The 17,834-nt window shown below is 36.3% G+C and overlaps 2 protein-coding genes and 1 pseudogene across 2 annotated transcripts; 1 reads left to right on the top strand and 2 right to left on the bottom strand.

Moving 5' to 3' along the window:
- LOC115971719 (importin subunit alpha-2-like) lies at positions 1-5,853 on the bottom strand. The gene is made up of 11 exons (XM_031091737.1): positions 5,384-5,853; positions 4,954-5,050; positions 4,772-4,863; positions 4,528-4,659; positions 4,222-4,407; positions 3,955-4,118; positions 3,766-3,844; positions 2,176-2,304; positions 1,818-1,945; positions 1,348-1,719; positions 1-609 (listed from the first exon to the last, which is right to left on the bottom strand). Exons 1-10 carry the CDS (start codon positions 5,582-5,584, stop codon positions 1,350-1,352), a joined length of 1,578 nt encoding a protein of 525 aa, XP_030947597.1. The 5' UTR covers positions 5,585-5,853; the 3' UTR covers positions 1-609; positions 1,348-1,349.
- Positions 5,854-8,730: 2,877 nt separating this feature from the next.
- On the top strand, positions 8,731-13,043 carry LOC115972356 (kynurenine--oxoglutarate transaminase 1-like). The gene is made up of 9 exons (XM_031092620.1): positions 8,731-9,045; positions 9,636-9,766; positions 9,873-9,958; positions 10,098-10,192; positions 10,793-10,889; positions 11,739-11,853; positions 12,024-12,178; positions 12,330-12,455; positions 12,623-13,043. Exons 1-9 carry the CDS (start codon positions 8,864-8,866, stop codon positions 12,854-12,856), a joined length of 1,221 nt encoding a protein of 406 aa, XP_030948480.1. The 5' UTR covers positions 8,731-8,863; the 3' UTR covers positions 12,857-13,043.
- An 89-nt stretch (positions 13,044-13,132) lies between these two features.
- On the bottom strand, positions 13,133-14,403 carry LOC115970495 (annotated as a pseudogene).
- Between the last annotated feature and the right edge of the window lie 3,431 nt (positions 14,404-17,834).

The raw sequence follows: 17,834 nt of genomic DNA on the forward strand, positions 1-17,834 counted from the left end.
TAACCAAACATAAACTTCATTAATCCTTGACTTTTTTGACATTAATACAACCAACAAAAAATCTTTCATCACCAAACACATGGTATCCAGAACAGAAACCTTTCTTACTAAAATGACAAAATCTTGAGATCCCCTATTACCATCAAAACAGGACCTTCACTTTCTTTTTCTTTTTGATAAATAAAAACAGGACCTTCACTTGAAAATAAAAATAAATAAATAAAAAACATAAAGCATCTTTTTCTTATATCGCTCTGAGCTATAAAGCGGAAAAACCAAACAGGCCTTGCCCTTCCATTTTAGTAACCAGCAAAGGAAAAGAAATAAAATGGAGGCAGGGGTTGCTACATTGTTCGGGTGGTTTTCTCTGGCGATTGCTAGTACTTCCACAATTTTCACAATCTAACCTAATTCATGGTATCACACACACCCCCTTTTATTGGACCACTGTAAGAGAGCAAACATACTTCAGTGATCTCTTCAACTACACCAGACTCGCGAACATAACAGGACCAAAGGGTAAGTAGATATCCTAGCCACCAGAAGTTGAAAAATATTCAATGTCACAAACCTAGACTCCAAACTTCATTCCACTGCCAACCGGAAGTCCTGCAGATTCAATTACCAACAAAGGTCATGACATATGGTACTAATAAACTTCCAACAAATAACAAATCTCACCCAAAACGTAAATTCAATATTAAAACCCATTTGGTAGAACCAGCCCAAACAAACAAGTCCCAGCATGAAACTCAGTCTAAATGACCAGTTGCAATAAGCAAAAGCTGCAAAACTATCCCTAAACCATCCCACAAGATGTATCTTTTTTTTTTTTTTTCAAGGGGAACCCACAAGATGTATCCAGTTGTTATGTTTTACTGGGCAGTCCAAGTTACACCTAACATTCTTTTTTCTTTTTTAATTTATTTATAATTCGCTAGTTACTACAAGAGAGAGGGAATTTGAACCCTAGATGTCTTGAAATAATTACACCTAATTCTTATAGTATCTAACCAATGAACTTTAGTTCAAATGGCACTTCCTATCCCCATAAGAATGGGTAGAGGGAAAGGGCATGAGTGTAAGACCTACTAGGTGCATTTGTAACTTACCATTTTTTTTTTGAAGGTGCATATACTATGTTTAAAATAAAATTATAAAAATAAAAAAGCATCCTTTATTCTAAGTTAAATAATAGGTTAGAATATATGTACAAACTAGAACCAAAACTACAGGTAAAAAGCTCACAGTGACCCTCAGATGAGGACCTATGCACAGCAATTACCTCAAGTCATTTTCACTGAATATGCATCTCAAAATAATAGTTGAAGTGGTAAGAGTGCATACCTTCAACTGAAGTTAAATCCACCAGAAGGAACAGGAACTTCATTTCCTCCAAAATTGAAGCTAGATTGAGGAGCATCACCTGGGGGCAATGGCTCATCATCATCCTCAACCCAATATGTCTCTAAAATCTTCACTGCCTTTTCATATATCTCATTGTTGTCATGACTCTGAAGATTTTCAATCTTATCTATCCCCTCAGCATCATCAATCAATTGGGCATTCAAGTTTACATCTGTCTTGCCCATATTTTTCTCAGCTTCCCCAACCTTTAGAATGTTCTCAAGCCCTTCCAAGCAAACTGTGACAATTCTTGGGTCTGGACAAATTAGGAGATCACACAATGGCTTGATACACCCCTGGCTTACCAAGTACCTACCAGACATTAATCAAATCAAACATTTACATGTAAGACAACGATTAGGCAGAACTATTTAAGAAAAACCAAAATCATTACTGGGGAAAAAAAATACTTGATTTGATCATGGGTGCCACCAGAAGTAGCATTTGAAATTGCCCAAGCAGCTTCTTTCTTGATCTCAAACTCTGCAATTTGAAGTAGTTGGACAAGGGGTGGAATGATACCAGCCTCAATTACAGCCTGCAAGTTTCAAAACACAGGCCTTAAATATCATCTTCACAACATATTAGCAAGAATAATATCACCACTTTAACAGGCAATTGACAGATTTCTTCCATAGCCATATTCAGTATGCATCATATTATCTAATCGATGGATGAAAATGTTTATTGAGCCAAAAAGGATATCAAAGATAATCATGACAACACACTGATTAGTGTGCATTTTCAAAGATGAATTTACTTGCCCACCTGTATCTGATTTACATTTCCAGCTGTGATGTTTGAAATGGTCCAGCAAGCTTCCTTCTTGATGCTCTTCTTATGATTATGTGACAACAGGTTCAGGAGGCAAGGAAGAGCTTGATGATTTATCATACACTGAAAGAGGGAAAAAAAGGGAAGCATTAAATACCTCCTCAAGGCAAAGTACAGCATTTCAAACCTAACAAACATGCCATATTCATTGAGTGACCAGCATCCCACAGGGATTTCACGCAAATATGCCATTTGAAATTTTATCTTCTCACCGGTTTTGATATAGCATTCTATTAATTAATTTATTAATTTACAGGTAGTTCCTGATCAGCTGGTTAGGATCAATCTGAACCAGCTCATTATGTATACAAGTCAATATGACAACTATTAAACAACTTAGTAGAAAGACAAGACAGCCAATTAGAAGTGTTTTGAAATCCTGACATAATTCTAAACAAGCAAACAGGGATGAATGAACACAAACAAGTGCCTTCAAAAGTAATAAACACAAAAAGTGAGCAAAATTAAATTAAATTCATAAAAATATTTAAAAATTTGAAAAAACCTAGAACATTGGATTTACATGTATAATTTGAAAGTTATTCAAGAATATTGAAAACTCTAAACTAATATTCTGTGCTAAAAATTCTTATTTTTGTTTCAGCCTTTGTTGTAGTTGGAATATGGTTTTGCTGAATTTATTTGGATTGTTAATAATTCTGATTAGAACATCTCATCTGCAAATGATGGGATTATAATAGTCCTTTCATTAGTTAACATCCTTAAGATCTCGGTAATAATTGGGCAACTGAAAGAGCCCTTTCCCAGTAGTAAGCCATGGCATTTAGAGTCAATTGCAGAGTATATTGTGGGGGGTGGGGGGGCCTACATAAGTACATTTCTCACTAGAAAGAAACACAGAAAGCTCTGCATAAACTTTACACTTCAATCAAACACATCAAGACTCACAGCCAAAAGGAAAAAAAAATTGATGAACACTGAAAAACAACAACATTCAATGATTTGTTCACAAAACCATTTCAAACTTTGTTGATGTCTAGCATTTGTATGCAAAAGGTGCTAAGATCAATCTAATTCCAAAAATGACCCTCATATTTGTAATCTTAGCTTAAAAATGCCAGTCACAAGCCAAGAGAGAGGACGGAGGTTGTATGCTAAACCAGCATAAAACCTTTGGGTAAACCTTCATCAATAGGATATGATCCAAACTCCAAATACTTATGCATCCTTTCAATATAAATACAAAATGGCATATGCCAATGTAGCACATCCTGAAAATATCCGACACCCCCTATTGATGTAATGTCATTTAAGTTATACAGAAAAGTAAGACATTTTAATTTTTCTACATAATAATCAATAGAATAGGGAAGCATTGCTACAAGAGCATGATATGGTATATTAGCCCATAAGTGAGGATATACAGTTTAATTTAGTTACAAAATAATCACATCATGAACTAATATTGTACCTCATCCAACTATAAAGAAAGAAAATAGTATAATCAAAATCAACTTTCTAGAACGAAGATTAATGGAAAATTATATTTTTCATATTGAATACCTGAGTTTGCATATCATCCCCTGTGACAATATTTCCAACTGTGCGAAGGGCAGGAATGAGGACCGTTGGAGATGGATGCCTAATCAAAGAAAAGTTTGAGAGCATTAAGATATCATACGAAATAAACAGGATTGTAACTCCAAAAAAACCAAAAACTAATTCAAAAGTCTAATGAAATCCTTTACTCACAGTAGAAGTTCAACAAGTCTGGGACAAACACCCGCATCAATGACAGCTTGGATTTTATCATTGGTACCATCTGAAAGATATGATAGTGCCCAGCATGCATCAGTGAGGACTTCCTCATCATTTGACTGTATAAGACGCTCAAGAGCTGGGATTGCAGGCTTTGTCTGTGCATTGAGATTTAAAAAATTTAAAAGCATGTCAGGAACAAAATATGAAAATGAGAAAAAGATGCATTAGACACCAATGGCTCAGCTTTATGTGTACCACCTGCTCAAATGGAGGTGGTGGCTTGCCCCTACAGAAGTTTGATAATGTCCATGTCGCATTTCTCAACATAGAAAGTTTTGCATGTTCATTAAACTGTGCCAGCAACGGCAATAAGGCCCCATGACTAAGGACAAGATCACGGCATTTAGGTGAATCACCAGCAACATTTCCTAATGCCCAAACAGCCTACAACTCAAAAGGGGTTTGTTAGCAACCAATTGACAAATAATTTAGCTGTAAGGAATCAAAAACAGAAAATCCCCAAAAAATTAAAGCTTATACAAAATAGCAATTAGAAATATACACCTGTTCGCGAACATCATCAGCTGGAGAGCCTAGAAGTTTGACAAATATCGGGATGGCTCCATGATCAATTACAACCCTGGTGTTTTCCGATGTCCCAGAAGCAATATTTGTTAGGGCCCAAGCTGCCTCAAACTGAACAATACACCCAAGACCATAGAAGAAAAAAATCAACAAACATGAAACGACACAAATAACATACATGAATTCAGTACCAAACCGAATAACATAAGTTAAAAAATCGAACCTGAAGTTGCGGGAACTCATCCCTCGCAAGGAACTCAACAAAGCGAGGAACAACACCGGATTGTACAACTTCATTAATCGGAGGACTGCGCTCTGGTAAAACATTCATAGCAAGACAAGTTAACCTACTAATCACCACCAGTACAAAACGAACAAAATTTCAACATGACATTGAAAATTTACCAATCGAAAGCAGCTTTCGGAACTGAGTGGTTGCCTCAAGCTGCAAGTTCATGTCATCGGAACAAACGCCACCAACCATGGCAGGTAGACTTTCTAACTGCATTTTACATCAACAAAGGCGTCATTCATTTACATCAAACCACACCTTTCATATCTATAATTTGTTCCGAGTTCGATTTTCTCGTTTCTCGAATCTAAAACGTTACAATTTAGTCCCTGAACAATTACAGAAAAGCTAGAAGGACTAAATTGATAACTTTTACCTATTGTTGATTAGGTCACAGTGAGTATTGAATTAAAACCTAGAGCACTGAGAAGCTTTTAATTTTGGGGATTGAATCGTAGTTAAAAGCAATAAAACATTGAAACGCAGCGGATGATTGATCAGAGAGAGAGAGAGAGAGAGAGAGAGAGAGAGAGAATCAGTTACCTTCTTTTCAGAAGTTGGAGTCGAAGGCATTTGAGGAGCAACAAGGCCTTCACGACGCTTCTTCTGCAAGCTCTCTTCACGACGGTTCTTACGGATCTCGACCATGTTGTCCTCCCTACGACGGCGGCCTTCCTCGGCGTCCACCGCCACCTTGTAGCGGTTACGCCGCACCTCGGTCCTGGCGTTCGGTCTCAGAGACATGGTTTTTGGTCGGCGTGGGAATCGAAGATCGAAGAGTCGGTGAGAGAGAGAGTGAGATTGAGATTTGAGGGTAAAGTGTGTGTGTGACTGTGAGTGAATGAGTGAGACTGTGAGATAGTGATTTTTTTTTCTGTTTGTTTGTTCTGTTCTGTTTAGACTAATTCGAAATGAGATGGAGAGGAGGGCTCTTTGAGTGACATGACATGATTTTATAGATAGATAGATAGGTAGAAGGGAAGGGAAGGGTTTCAAAAGTTTCCTTCTTTTAGCCAATCTAACAACCGGTGGATCTGAAACTGGGACTGGATTTCCTCTTTATTAACGGAAACGCCATTCATTTTGAATTTGAATGATTGCGGTACTACTCACCACTCATCACTCGCCTCGCCGCTCTAACGTCACTGGGCTGTGACTGTTAGTTAATGAAAACCTCCCCCCCCCCCCCCCAATGTTTTTCTAAGGCTGCGTTTGGTAAGTCTACAATGTTGATAATGCATTAGTAGAACGCATTTTTTTTAAAATTCATTAGGGTAGAATTTTTTTTTTTTTAAATTACATTTTGGTATTATAAAAAAACTTTTACTGAAAATTAATTATACTAAATGAAATTATGGTTGGTTCGAAATCCTTGCATTTTTTTTTTTTTCAGTTTTGGCAATTTTGATTTGTAAGTTTCATGGAGAAATGAAATTGATTTGGCTTAATGTTAATTTTTGGTAGCCTGACTTCGCTAACTTTGAATATTTTTTGCACAACTAAATTTGGGAGATTATGCCAATGAGAATTTAATGATAGTGAATCTAATATTAGATGTTGATCAGGTGGAACAAGTGTGTAGTATGGAGTGAAATAAGGGATGTGTCGCAACATAGCCTTTCTTGGCTTTTTGACTCACACGTGCAACACTAATGGACTCATGGAAGTGCATATGCTCCAAGCCCACATGCTCCTTCTTCCTTCAGGCTCAATCATGTATACAAATCCTCTCTTGGGCCTTACAAACTACACTTCTAAAAATTCCCTCCAAAGAGATCTCTTCGAGTGGGCTTACACCACATGTGATGAGATAAAGTAAAAAAAAAAAAACAATAGCCGAATCTTGCATGTTGGGTTGTCTTGTTAGCTGGGTTTCTAGGTAGACTTTTGCACCGATTTGGTACATAACATGAGGGCAAAATGGCCCATTATTATTAATTTTGGAAATATTTTGTCCAAAAATACTGTTTCTGAACAATATAACAATCTACCACTTTTTCTGGTACTCGAGCGCACCGTGGCCTGCTGACATGGAAAGTTTAATTAAAAAAATTTAAAAAAAAAAAAAAATGGCCATTTAGTACTCGAGCATGGTGAGCTCGAGTACTGTTCATGGTACCCGAGCCCATCAAGCTCGGGTACCATTCTATACTGCCAACGTATGGACTTAACTCCTTAAAAATTGGCCGGCCAGTACAGAATGGTACCCAAGCTTGATGGACTCGGGTACCACGCACTCTCTCAATTTTATAACAATAGCAAAACTTCTTCCGATTCTTTTAACTCTAAGAACCATTCTACGTGAAAAATGCATGAAACTACTCGAACCGCGGTCAAACCGTACGGTTCTGAGAACCGTGGCTAGTTTTAGAGGTTCGCACGGTTCCATTTTTTTTACTATATTTGGCCGGAAAATTGATCTCAGTCCATAAAGAATTTGAATATAAAAAAATACAAAAACAAATTGCAAGAGAGAAAAAGAAAACAGAGAGCGGGTCTTATGGCTCAGGCCAAGCTCTTAAAAAATAAAAAATAAATAAAAAAAACACCTAACCCATCGCAGACGACGCAGCTCCTTCTTCTTCTTTGTTTCTTCACTACTTCTTTCGTTCTTCTTGGTCTCCTGCCTTCAGTTTAAGTAGATGACTTCTTTCAACATTATTTTTGCTTTTTAGTTTAGTGAGCCTAGCAGTGTGACATGACAAAGCCTTGGAAATGACAAAAATGAGTTTTAAAGTTTCTGGCTCATTGCCCCTCCCCAACGTGAATATTAACTGGACTCTTGATACAATGCATCCATCTATTCTTTACAACCACATTATAGTCAAGTAAAGTATGTAGGCTAGGCTTGAATAGGCTTTGAAGATGATTGACAGCTTGCTTTCTGTCAACCACTCTTTTTAAAATTTCGTTGGGCTCCTTATTTTTCACAACCCAACACAAGAAGAAGTTTTGCTATTATTATAAAATTGAGAGAGTGCGTGGTACCCGAGTCCCAAGCTCGGGTACCATTCTGTATTGGCCGGCCAATTTTGAAGGAGTTAAGTCCATACGCTGGCAGTACAGAATGGTACCCGAGCTTGATGGACTTGGGTATCATGAACAGTACTTGAGCTCACCAAGTTTGAGTATTAAATGGTCAATTTTTTTAAAAAAATTTTTTAATTAAACTTTCCATGTCAGCAGGCTACCGTGGATTAAAAAAATAAACTTTCCATGTCAGCAGAAAAAGTGGTAGATTGCTACATTGTTCGGAAACAGTGTTTCTGGGCAAAATATTTCCAAAATTAACGGTAATGGGCCATTTTGCCCCATAACATGACCTATTTTGAATGATCGTCATGTCAAAAGCCCAAGTTTACCAAGTTGGAATTATAAATGGATGATTTTTACAAAATTTGTTACTTCATCAATTTGAGAGTGGGAGAGGGGGACAACCCTACTCACCTTTGAATAAGTAGGATTGTGTTTGAATACCGATTTGGTTTAATTGCATTTTATTGAAAATTAGGAGTAAATGGTTCAAAGATGTTCTACATAAATTACAACCCTACTCATCTTTGAATAAGTAGGATTGTGTTTGAATACCGATTTGGTTTACTTGCATTTTATTCAAAATTAGGAGTAAATGGTTCAAAGATGTTCTACATAAATTACACAATGTATCAATTTTCCAGTCTAGTAACATAATTTTGTTAAAAATTATTGAAGTGACATATTATGATTGGTGTATAATAAAAATAAAATCAAGACCCATGTTAAAATTATGTTGCTCTAATCAAAACTTGTTATTTTAGCCAACAAGCTTGTAAAAAAAAAATATATATATATATACGTCCCTAACATTGTTCAAGAATTTGTATTTGGCCTTTTTTGCGTCTGGTCATACAAATTTTTTGTTTTTTTGAATTAGTTAACAAATTCACTGAGACGAGACATTTTGGACACTTCACCTCAAACTCTCCACCGAAATTGTTTAGATAAGGAACGCATCAAAGAAGTAAAGAACCGGCCTCAGAGTAAATGGAAGAGAAACTATCCTCTGTGGCAAAGACCTTTACCCCATCACCCATTCAAGAACTTTCTCATCTTGCTCAACGATGCAACGCTATCAACCTCGCTGAAGGCTTCCCAGACTTCCCTGCACCTTCTCATATAAAAAACGCAGCTGTTTCTGCCATTAATTCAGACTTCAACCAGTACAGGTTGGTGTTCAACACTGCAACTTCTTCAATGAATTTGAGCTATTTATATCGATTCCTGATATGGGTTTGATTCCTTATTTATAAACTTTGTTTGATTTTGTGCTTCCCGATTCACAATTTTGAATCTTTAGGCACATTTTCTATCTGTCATTTACTAGAATTGTACTGGACCATGAGAAAGAAAACAGAGTAGAACTATACCCACAAAACTAAATTGCATCGCTGCAAAGCTGACATGATATTGAGCTGAAAAGAGCTAACGAGGTCTATTATGTTGTGGCATGCGTAGTCCCAGACTCCCAGGGAATGTGTTAGCTTTGCTTATGTTGTTCATTAATTGTTATGCAAAATACTACTTTTCCAAATAATAGGAGACTTGGGCTCTATTTATAGACACCCTCTTACCCTTTTATGAAGAGCTATACCCTCTTGAAGGGTTGCTATTTTAGGAACAAACATAACCCTTTGTAAAGTCATATTCATTCACTTAAGAAACTTAATATGATACCAATGCAAAAACTACACTTGCTCCTTTTTTAAAAAAAAAAAAATTGTTTGAAACTAATGGAGAGCAACTGTTGCAATGTAAGGCATGTGCAAGAAATATGTGACCACTTGGCAAAGATAGTGAAGAACATGCATGGTTTGGATGTCAACCCACTTACTGATATAGCTATTTGCTGTGGCCAAACCGAGGCATTTGCAGCAGCAGTGTTTGCAAGTAAGCTCTTTGCTATTCCTGTTAGTTGATGTTATTATTTGAGTCAGCTTTTTCAGTTTTCGAATACATATGTGATTCTCTTTACTGCTATGCTATGTAAGGACAGTCATAGACCGAGGTGATGAAGTTGTACTTTTTGACCCTTCATATGAAACATACGAAGGATGTATTGCCATGGCAGGGGGAGTCCCAGTAAGCTTCTTATTATCACTTAGGGCTTAATGTCTTTATCATAGATTATAAGTTAGTCCTGCTGCATGTTAATACCAAGGGCACTTGATACTTTTAAATTCATAATTACTTACTACCATTAAAAAAAAGGAAATGACAGGTATTTGTGGCACTTGATCCTCCTCATTGGACCTTGGATCCAAACAAACTCATGAAGTCTATTACTGGGAGAACAAAAGCTATTGTATTGAACAGGTGAGTAAACTCTATGAAGGGGACACAAAAAAGTAGTTTTTCAGAAATTGCACTCACTCTAAAAGCATTCTTCCAAAACTCAGTACATTTATAATTAATGGAATAGAGATTCTGGTAGAAATCTAGAATGCATCTTTTTTTTGTTTCATAAACTGAGTGAAAAAAGCTATGACAATTGATGAAGTTTGATTAGAATCTTGACCATAATATTTTCATAAGTGATTTGCTGGACATGCAGAATATCATTCCTATAAGGATTGCTGTAGGGCTACTTTCATGTTGTTCACAAGAAAGTTTCTATATTCTCTCTGTTGATGAGGCAATAGGCACTATAGAATTGGGGCATGACTTGCATGTTTTTCTAAAGGACAATGATTATGAAATATTGATGATTACAACCATTAGTCTCAAGCTATAGGGAAATTTAAAAGAGAGAGAGAGAGAGAGAGGAACATGGCAAGTTTTACCCAAATTAATTGATTTCTTGGGATCCATCTGTCATATATAATAATAATAAGTGAAATTACTTGACAAATTATTTGCAAAGAAATGCTATATTTGCATAATGATTTAGATTTGTGCTGATGTAAAGTTGTGCAGTCCTCAGAATCCTACCGGCAAAGTTTTCTCTAAAGATGAACTAGAGATTATTGCTGGAATATGCCGCACAAGGGATTGCCTAGCTATAACAGATGAAGTATGATGATATACTTTGGCTTATCAAACTTGATCATGCATGAATGGATTAGATGATCATCCCATGGCATCACATGTATCCTCATGGTCTTTTGATTTATAGTAAACATTTCAAAAATTTGTAAGCTGTTTGTCCCATCTTATAGTTCATAACCTGACTTTTTTTGGGGGGTGAGGAGGATGAGTGTATTTTACACCCAGGGTATTGTTTAAATTAGTGCCTTTGCGAAACATAGCAAAAAGATGGAATGCACACATGCTAAGAAGAGCACGTATTCTTTGTTGTTAGACTGGATGCCACCATAAATTTTGATTTTGAGCCAGCCATCACAATTGGATTGGTGTGATATGATTGTGGCTGAAACAATAATGAGAACTTCTGCATATGGTTTGGCTTATGGTTAATAACTGGATGTTAGGGTATGTGATTGTTCTAACCTTTTTTAGTTAAAAAGTGAGATGGTATTAATATCCTAAGAAAGATGGTAGAAGAGGAAGCAGAAAGTGACTTGCTAACAAATGAAAATGTAAAAAGGAATATCACTTGCATTTATAGAAAGTTTTGAAAAATGGGAGTTCCTCTCTCATATTCTCATTTCTCATGATGGCTTGTTGCTGTTGCGTCAATGCCATGTCCAAAGTTACAGTATTACTTTATAAATCTGATATATGTACTCTGGTTATATCAAATAATATTTTTTTAACAAATTGCAATCCCCATTCTTTCTTAGCTTTCAATAAGCAATGGCATGCTTTTTTGGCTGAAAGTGCTGACAAACAAGAAAGATTGAATTAACTATTTGTATAATATCTAAAGATTTTGTCTTCTACTTTGTTGATGTTTCTGCAGGTATATGAACATATAACATTTGACAATGAGAAACACATATCCCTTGCCTCATTTCCAGGAATGCAAGAGCGAACTATAATCACATCTTCCTTGTCTAAAACTTTTAGTGTTACAGGTTAAGCTGACATCCTACACAGAAGACTTCTAATTTAAGTTTGTTCATGCTGGGAAAATGTCATTCTTTATTCATATTTCTTGGAATTTTTTTATCTCAACTTTTAACTATTGTCCTTTACATCCTTTGTAGTACCCGATTTTCCATTTCAGTTTTAGTAACTGGTGCAGGTTGGAGGGTTGGATGGGCAATTGCTCCAGCTTTCATCGCCTCTGCAATCAGAAACATTCATGTTAAAATCACAGATTCTGCTCCAGCGCCTTTCCAGGAAGCTGCCTTGACTGCTTTGAGAAGCCCCCCAGAATACTTTGAATCATTGAGAAGAGTAGGGTCCAAAGAGCAACTTTTTAATTCTTATCTAGTTCTGTGAGGTTGATAGTCCAACTTCACTCATTTATATGATGTAACTGAAATGTAACATCACAGCTATGCCATTAATTATTATTCATGATTGACTACATTTCTGCTTTGCTCAGGAATATGAAGCAAAAAGAGATTACATTGTCAAGTTGCTTGCTGGGGTTGGTTTTAAGATTCAGTTTAAGCCTCAGGGTTCGTTTTTTTTATTTGCAGAGATTCCTGAAAATTGCCCCCTTTCTGATGTAAGTGCTTTTCTACTTTGTTGGTGTAATCATTTTAAAAAATTACAATAATGGGTTACCATTGTTTCTGTTCATTTCAAATTCCATTAGGTCTGTCATAAGCAGTTATAATTTATAGCAATCCTGAGTGAGACTTATTTTGCTAATGCATATATTTATTCTTTCAGTTAGAATATGTTAAAGAACTGATACAGCAGGCGGGAGTAGTGGCTGTTCCAGGCCGTGGATTTTTTCATACAAATTTATCCTTGAAGAAATCTTCTGAGGTAGATCATAGCTATCAGAAAAGATACATCAGGTTTGCTTTCTGTAAGAGTAATGCTACTTTGGCTGCAGCCGCACAAAAGCTTTTGCATTCCAAAGGTCTCGAGCTTCATTCTATTCATAAAAGGGATGCTTGATATTTGGTTTGTTTTAATTGAGGAAATATAAGTGTGACAGGGATTAAATGAAAAGTGCTTCAGCCAAGAAAAGAGATTTAAATTCAGAGTACTTTCTCTTGTATTAGTCATTAATATTCAACGCAAACATTACATTTTTTTATTAATCTTCCAAAAGGTGAGAACCAGTAATCTTTGCCCAACTTCATATAGCGAGTTGCAAAGATGAATATTTATGCCTAAGGAGATTTGGGAGGGCGAAAAATATATAATGAAGTCAAAAATTTCTAATCACAAGTCAGATGATCTACCTAAAAACCTAGTATCCAAGGTGATGAGGTGGTGGTAGAAGAGAAGCGACAAGTTAGTGGAGGAATTGCATAGAATATGGTGTTCTTGTCAATGCCAGCTTGCCTTCACTAGACAAAGCCACAAGTGCAGCAACAAGACCTGAATTTCATGCAAGGGTCTCAGCTCTGTGTAACAATAGTTGGAACTTATCTCGTGGAAACCATCACTGTTGAATGTCCCTCCCATCTCAATCCTTGTCAACTACCATACTTGCTTTGGTTGCTAGCAATTGATGCAGCTCTATGTTGCACATCTTGTGGGAAACGATCACCAAAGCCAACAGCATAACTCATATTTCAAGGGTTCTTGCCGAGGATGTAATCAACCTGGGTCCTAGCAACTTCAACTAGTACTTCTTCGGGATAAAAATCAGGTCTGCAATACCATTTACACTGAGATAGAATGTAAGATAATGACCGTATAGAGTATAGTGTAGTTAAGAAAGCAGCATTCGCTACAAATTGAAGAGGCCGAGGCCTTTTATGGTTTAACTGGATTAAACCACCTTTTGTTCTGTTGAAGCTTTAGAAAAACCGGTAGGTATGAGCACTAAGTTTTGTCTATCCCGTTGTGAAATCTTAATAGTTAATAAAGGATAACCGAAACCTAGGAACAATCTTAGGCAGCTTATTGTCCCAGCTAACTACAAGACGATCTTGACCTTGCAAAGAAGCATCAATCTGATTGGCTAGAAGAGGATTTGTAACAAGTTTAGGATAGGAAGAATTCCCAGTTGCATAGTACAACCAAGGTCCACTCCACCAAAACTCATCCAGTAACAAGTGGAACTATAGGAAGGTGGAGATGGGCGATGGGTCTACACCTCCAGTGTAGTTTTCATCTTGTCCTTTTGTAGCGAACTTAAAAGACTGTCAGCACCATGGAAGAATTTCTTTTGAGTACTGCATGCTGTCTTTGAAAACAATGAATGCAGCAGCGGTCTCTGTAGCAAGAGCTGGGCACGTAGCACATATTAATGCAGGCCGGTTGTAGTCAATAGCTCAGGAACATGTTTCAATTTTCCCATCTGGGGAACCACCATCTGCTCCATCAACAAGTGAAGCAATCTTGTCTGTGGAATTTGCTGAGGAACCAAAGGCCTTGAGAAGGTATTCTGTGCCCAACTTGATGATGAACCATGGCCAAAGATGCTGAGAATCATATGGTAGCCACCCGGCAGCTCATCTTTTAAGCAGAGTCACCTCTCCATGAAACATTATTGTTCTTTGGGAGTCTTCCAGCTATAAGAAAAACGTAGGAGAAAAAAATATCCTATCAGAATCATTGAGGTAGTTGGATATGGAATTAGTATTTCGATATTTAGTCTGTTTGGATAAAATTTATTTTACTGAAATTGAAAACTGAAAACTGAAAACACTGTAGCAAAATAATTTTTAAATTTGTGAATAGTGTCGTGAGACCCATTTTTAATAAAAAAATTGTTGAAAAATGGAATTTGTGGGTCTGTGAACAGTGCACGGATGCACTGTTCACCGTGGAAAAGTCAACAAAATCGGCTCAAAAAAAAAAAAAAAAACTGCTGAAAACGCAAACATGAAACGCAAAAGCTAAATCCAAACCCAGCCTTAATTATTAAAATCTTTCTTTCATTCCCTAAGCTGAGAGCACCAAATAAAAGTTAATAAGTGAAAGAAAGAGAGCCAACAATTGTAGAAGAAATAGATATTTGACTAATTTCATGGGGTTATACTAATCTAAGTTATGTGCGTTTGGATTAATTTTTCTACTGGATTTTTTTTTTTTTTTTTTTTAATAGAGAGTTTCAACCTATGGCGTTCACTTTTGATAATACTCTTTTATTCAACTATCAGATATTTTACCAATTAAGCTAACTGGAACTCATTGTACCGGATGGTTATTAGCTAATTTGTTGAAACTTGTGTAAAGTTATGATTTACGACTATATTTTATGTTGGCTTTATTCTATGACAAAGAGTGTTGTATTTGTTTTAATTTTGTTCTTTGTATTTTGTGGGATTTTATTGTATTGAGTTTAGTATTAAGTTGGTGAAGAATCGAGCATGAAATGAAAAATCAATGCAATTTCGCGACTAACTCGCAAGAAGCTCGCGAGTAAAGTTTCCTGCAAAAATGGCACGTGAGAAGCATATGTTGGAAGTTGAAGAGTTATATCAGGCTGTCAGTTTCGCGAGTGCCTTGCGAGAACAACCAACCCGCGAGGTACCCGCGAAACTCTTTGCCTAGAAGATTTTAAGTGTGACTTTCTTACCCTTCACCCATACTATATATACCCTCATTACCCACAAAAGTATGAGAGGCTATTCAGAGAGAAAAAACCCTAGATAGGTTTTCTACAACACAACACACCCATCTTTTAGAGAGAGAGCTACTCATCCTTAGTGAAAAATCATAGTAGCCTCTTTTCCTTCCCTCTCCCATTGCCATACTTTGAGAGGAGATTTGTACACAAACACAACCCACACTCTTTCAAAGTGTAGTGAGTGTTTTAAAGCTTGGAAAGTTTTGGGGGTTTGCCAAAAGAAGCCGGTGAGGCTTTGTGGATGCAATCGGCCGTATTGCGGGATCTGAAAAGTTAGAGAAGACATGACTCCGAGAAGTCCGTTAATAGCAAGAGTTTGGAGGGATCAAGTACATTGGGTAGACTAGGCTTGGAAGGTCTTTTATTATTCATGTACTCCAACTTTATTCTCTAGTAGATTGATTTCGACTTAGAGGGTCGTGGAGAGGTTTTTTGTCAAGTTCTTCAGTTTCCTCTTCGATAACACGTCTTAAAGTTATCTTGTGTTTTCATCTCTCTTCCTTTATTCTTGAACTTTACATTTCTTAATGATTGTTCATGTTTATGCATTAGAGTAGTTATCGGTTCATTGTGCACATTTACTTTTGTTCCGCATTTTGATTAAGTAAGAGTAAAAGCAATCTAGCAGTAATTTTAAAATTTGGGATCTAAACAAGCTTGTGTGTTTTTAGCACAAATCCAAGCCCTTTCATGTAGTATCAGAGCGGGTACACTTGTTTGGTTTCATTACCTAAGTATATCCTTGACTCCTTATGTTTATTGTCATGGATAGTGTTTTGTATGCTTCTATGGATATTTTGGATGTTATTGAGTGTAACATACCATGTATTTATGAAAATGCCTCTATGAGTATTAATCCTCATGATTGTGATGACATGTTACATGAATCTATGGGTGTTATTAATATTCCAAATATCAAACTCTTGAAGAAAAAAGCTAAGAAGTTTCATGAGAATTTGAGCAAGTTTATTTGTGAAAAGAATGATCTGATTGCTAAGCTCAATGAATCTAACAAATTGGTTGAAAAGTATAAGAAACTTATTGAACATTCTCTTGAAAAACTAAAGGAGTTTGAATGTTTAAATATGAACTTGGATGATAAACTTGTTTTGTCTAACGAATTTGTTGATGATCTTAAATGTGAAAATGCATCTCTTAAGATGCATGCCAAGTGTTTGATTGTAGAACCTACTGCTAAAAATGAAGAAAATTTTTGTTACAATCATGTTGTGTTGCCCAATTTTGTGCTTAGTGTGAGTTCTACTTTTAAAGACAAATCGGTGTACGTTCCTCCACACAAAAGAAACCAAAAAGTGGAGAGAAAGACTTTTAAACCTAAGCCTACGTTTAGGTCTCATCTTAGGGATTTGAGTGGATCTAAGTTTATTCCTACTTGCCACCATTGTTGTGTGATCGGTCACATAAGACCTCAATGTTCTATGTTGAAGAGAGAACAAAACCATATTGTTAGATCCCTTCCTAAAAAGCCTAATGGACCTAAATCCATTGTTTGTCACCATTGTGGTGCCTTTGGTCATCTTAGACCTCACTGCTCTAAGTTTCAAACTCTTAAGAGAGTCAAAAGAAAAGAGAAACTTGAACTTCATGGAAGTTGTGCTTTGCAAGCTAAACCAGATTTGATTGAAAGTGGTAAGTTATTGAAGCATGTGGTTAATGCTCTTACTTCCCTGTCTATGTGCATCTCCGATTCTCATTCTTCCAACCCTCGTCTCACTTCTCATGAGACACTCATTCCAAACAATCATTCCGTTTAGATGATGAAGAGTTCCTATGGTTGAATTTTTGCTCTCTTAGTCATCGATCTAATTCTTTCAATCTTTGTAAGACCCTTCATGCATTAGATGCTTTATTACTATGCATTTGTGTATCATGCATCTCTTTATATGCATTGTTTTTGTTGTTGATCTTATTTTTCTGTCTTTGTTTTGTGTGAGTAAAAATTCAAAAACACATAAAAAGTGAAAAATTCAAAAAGTTTGATCGAATATTTTTTAGCACATTTCACATGTGAGTTTGGCCTAGTACCTTCGTACTAATGGCGTAGTACATTTATGAGTTTAGCTTGTTATGTATGCTCATTTTTTAAGTATGAGCGACTTCTATAAATCTACGTTTGATTGTTGTAAATGGATCTTCAAGCCTGTCATGAATGATTGGTCAATAATCTTACTTGATCTTGATACATGCGTAGACTTGTGCCTATATATCTCCTCACTTTTTTTTTTCTTTTTCAAAGAACTCTACAAATGTCTATCTCTAAAAGGAGAAAAGAGCTGAAAAAGCCTTACTTCGAAAACTAGTTTGACTAGGAAAAAGTTGAGCAAA

The sequence above is a fragment of the Quercus lobata genome, chromosome 12 (genome assembly GCF_001633185.2).
Source record: "Quercus lobata isolate SW786 chromosome 12, ValleyOak3.0 Primary Assembly, whole genome shotgun sequence".
Classification (NCBI taxonomy): Eukaryota; Viridiplantae; Streptophyta; class Magnoliopsida; order Fagales; family Fagaceae; genus Quercus; species Quercus lobata.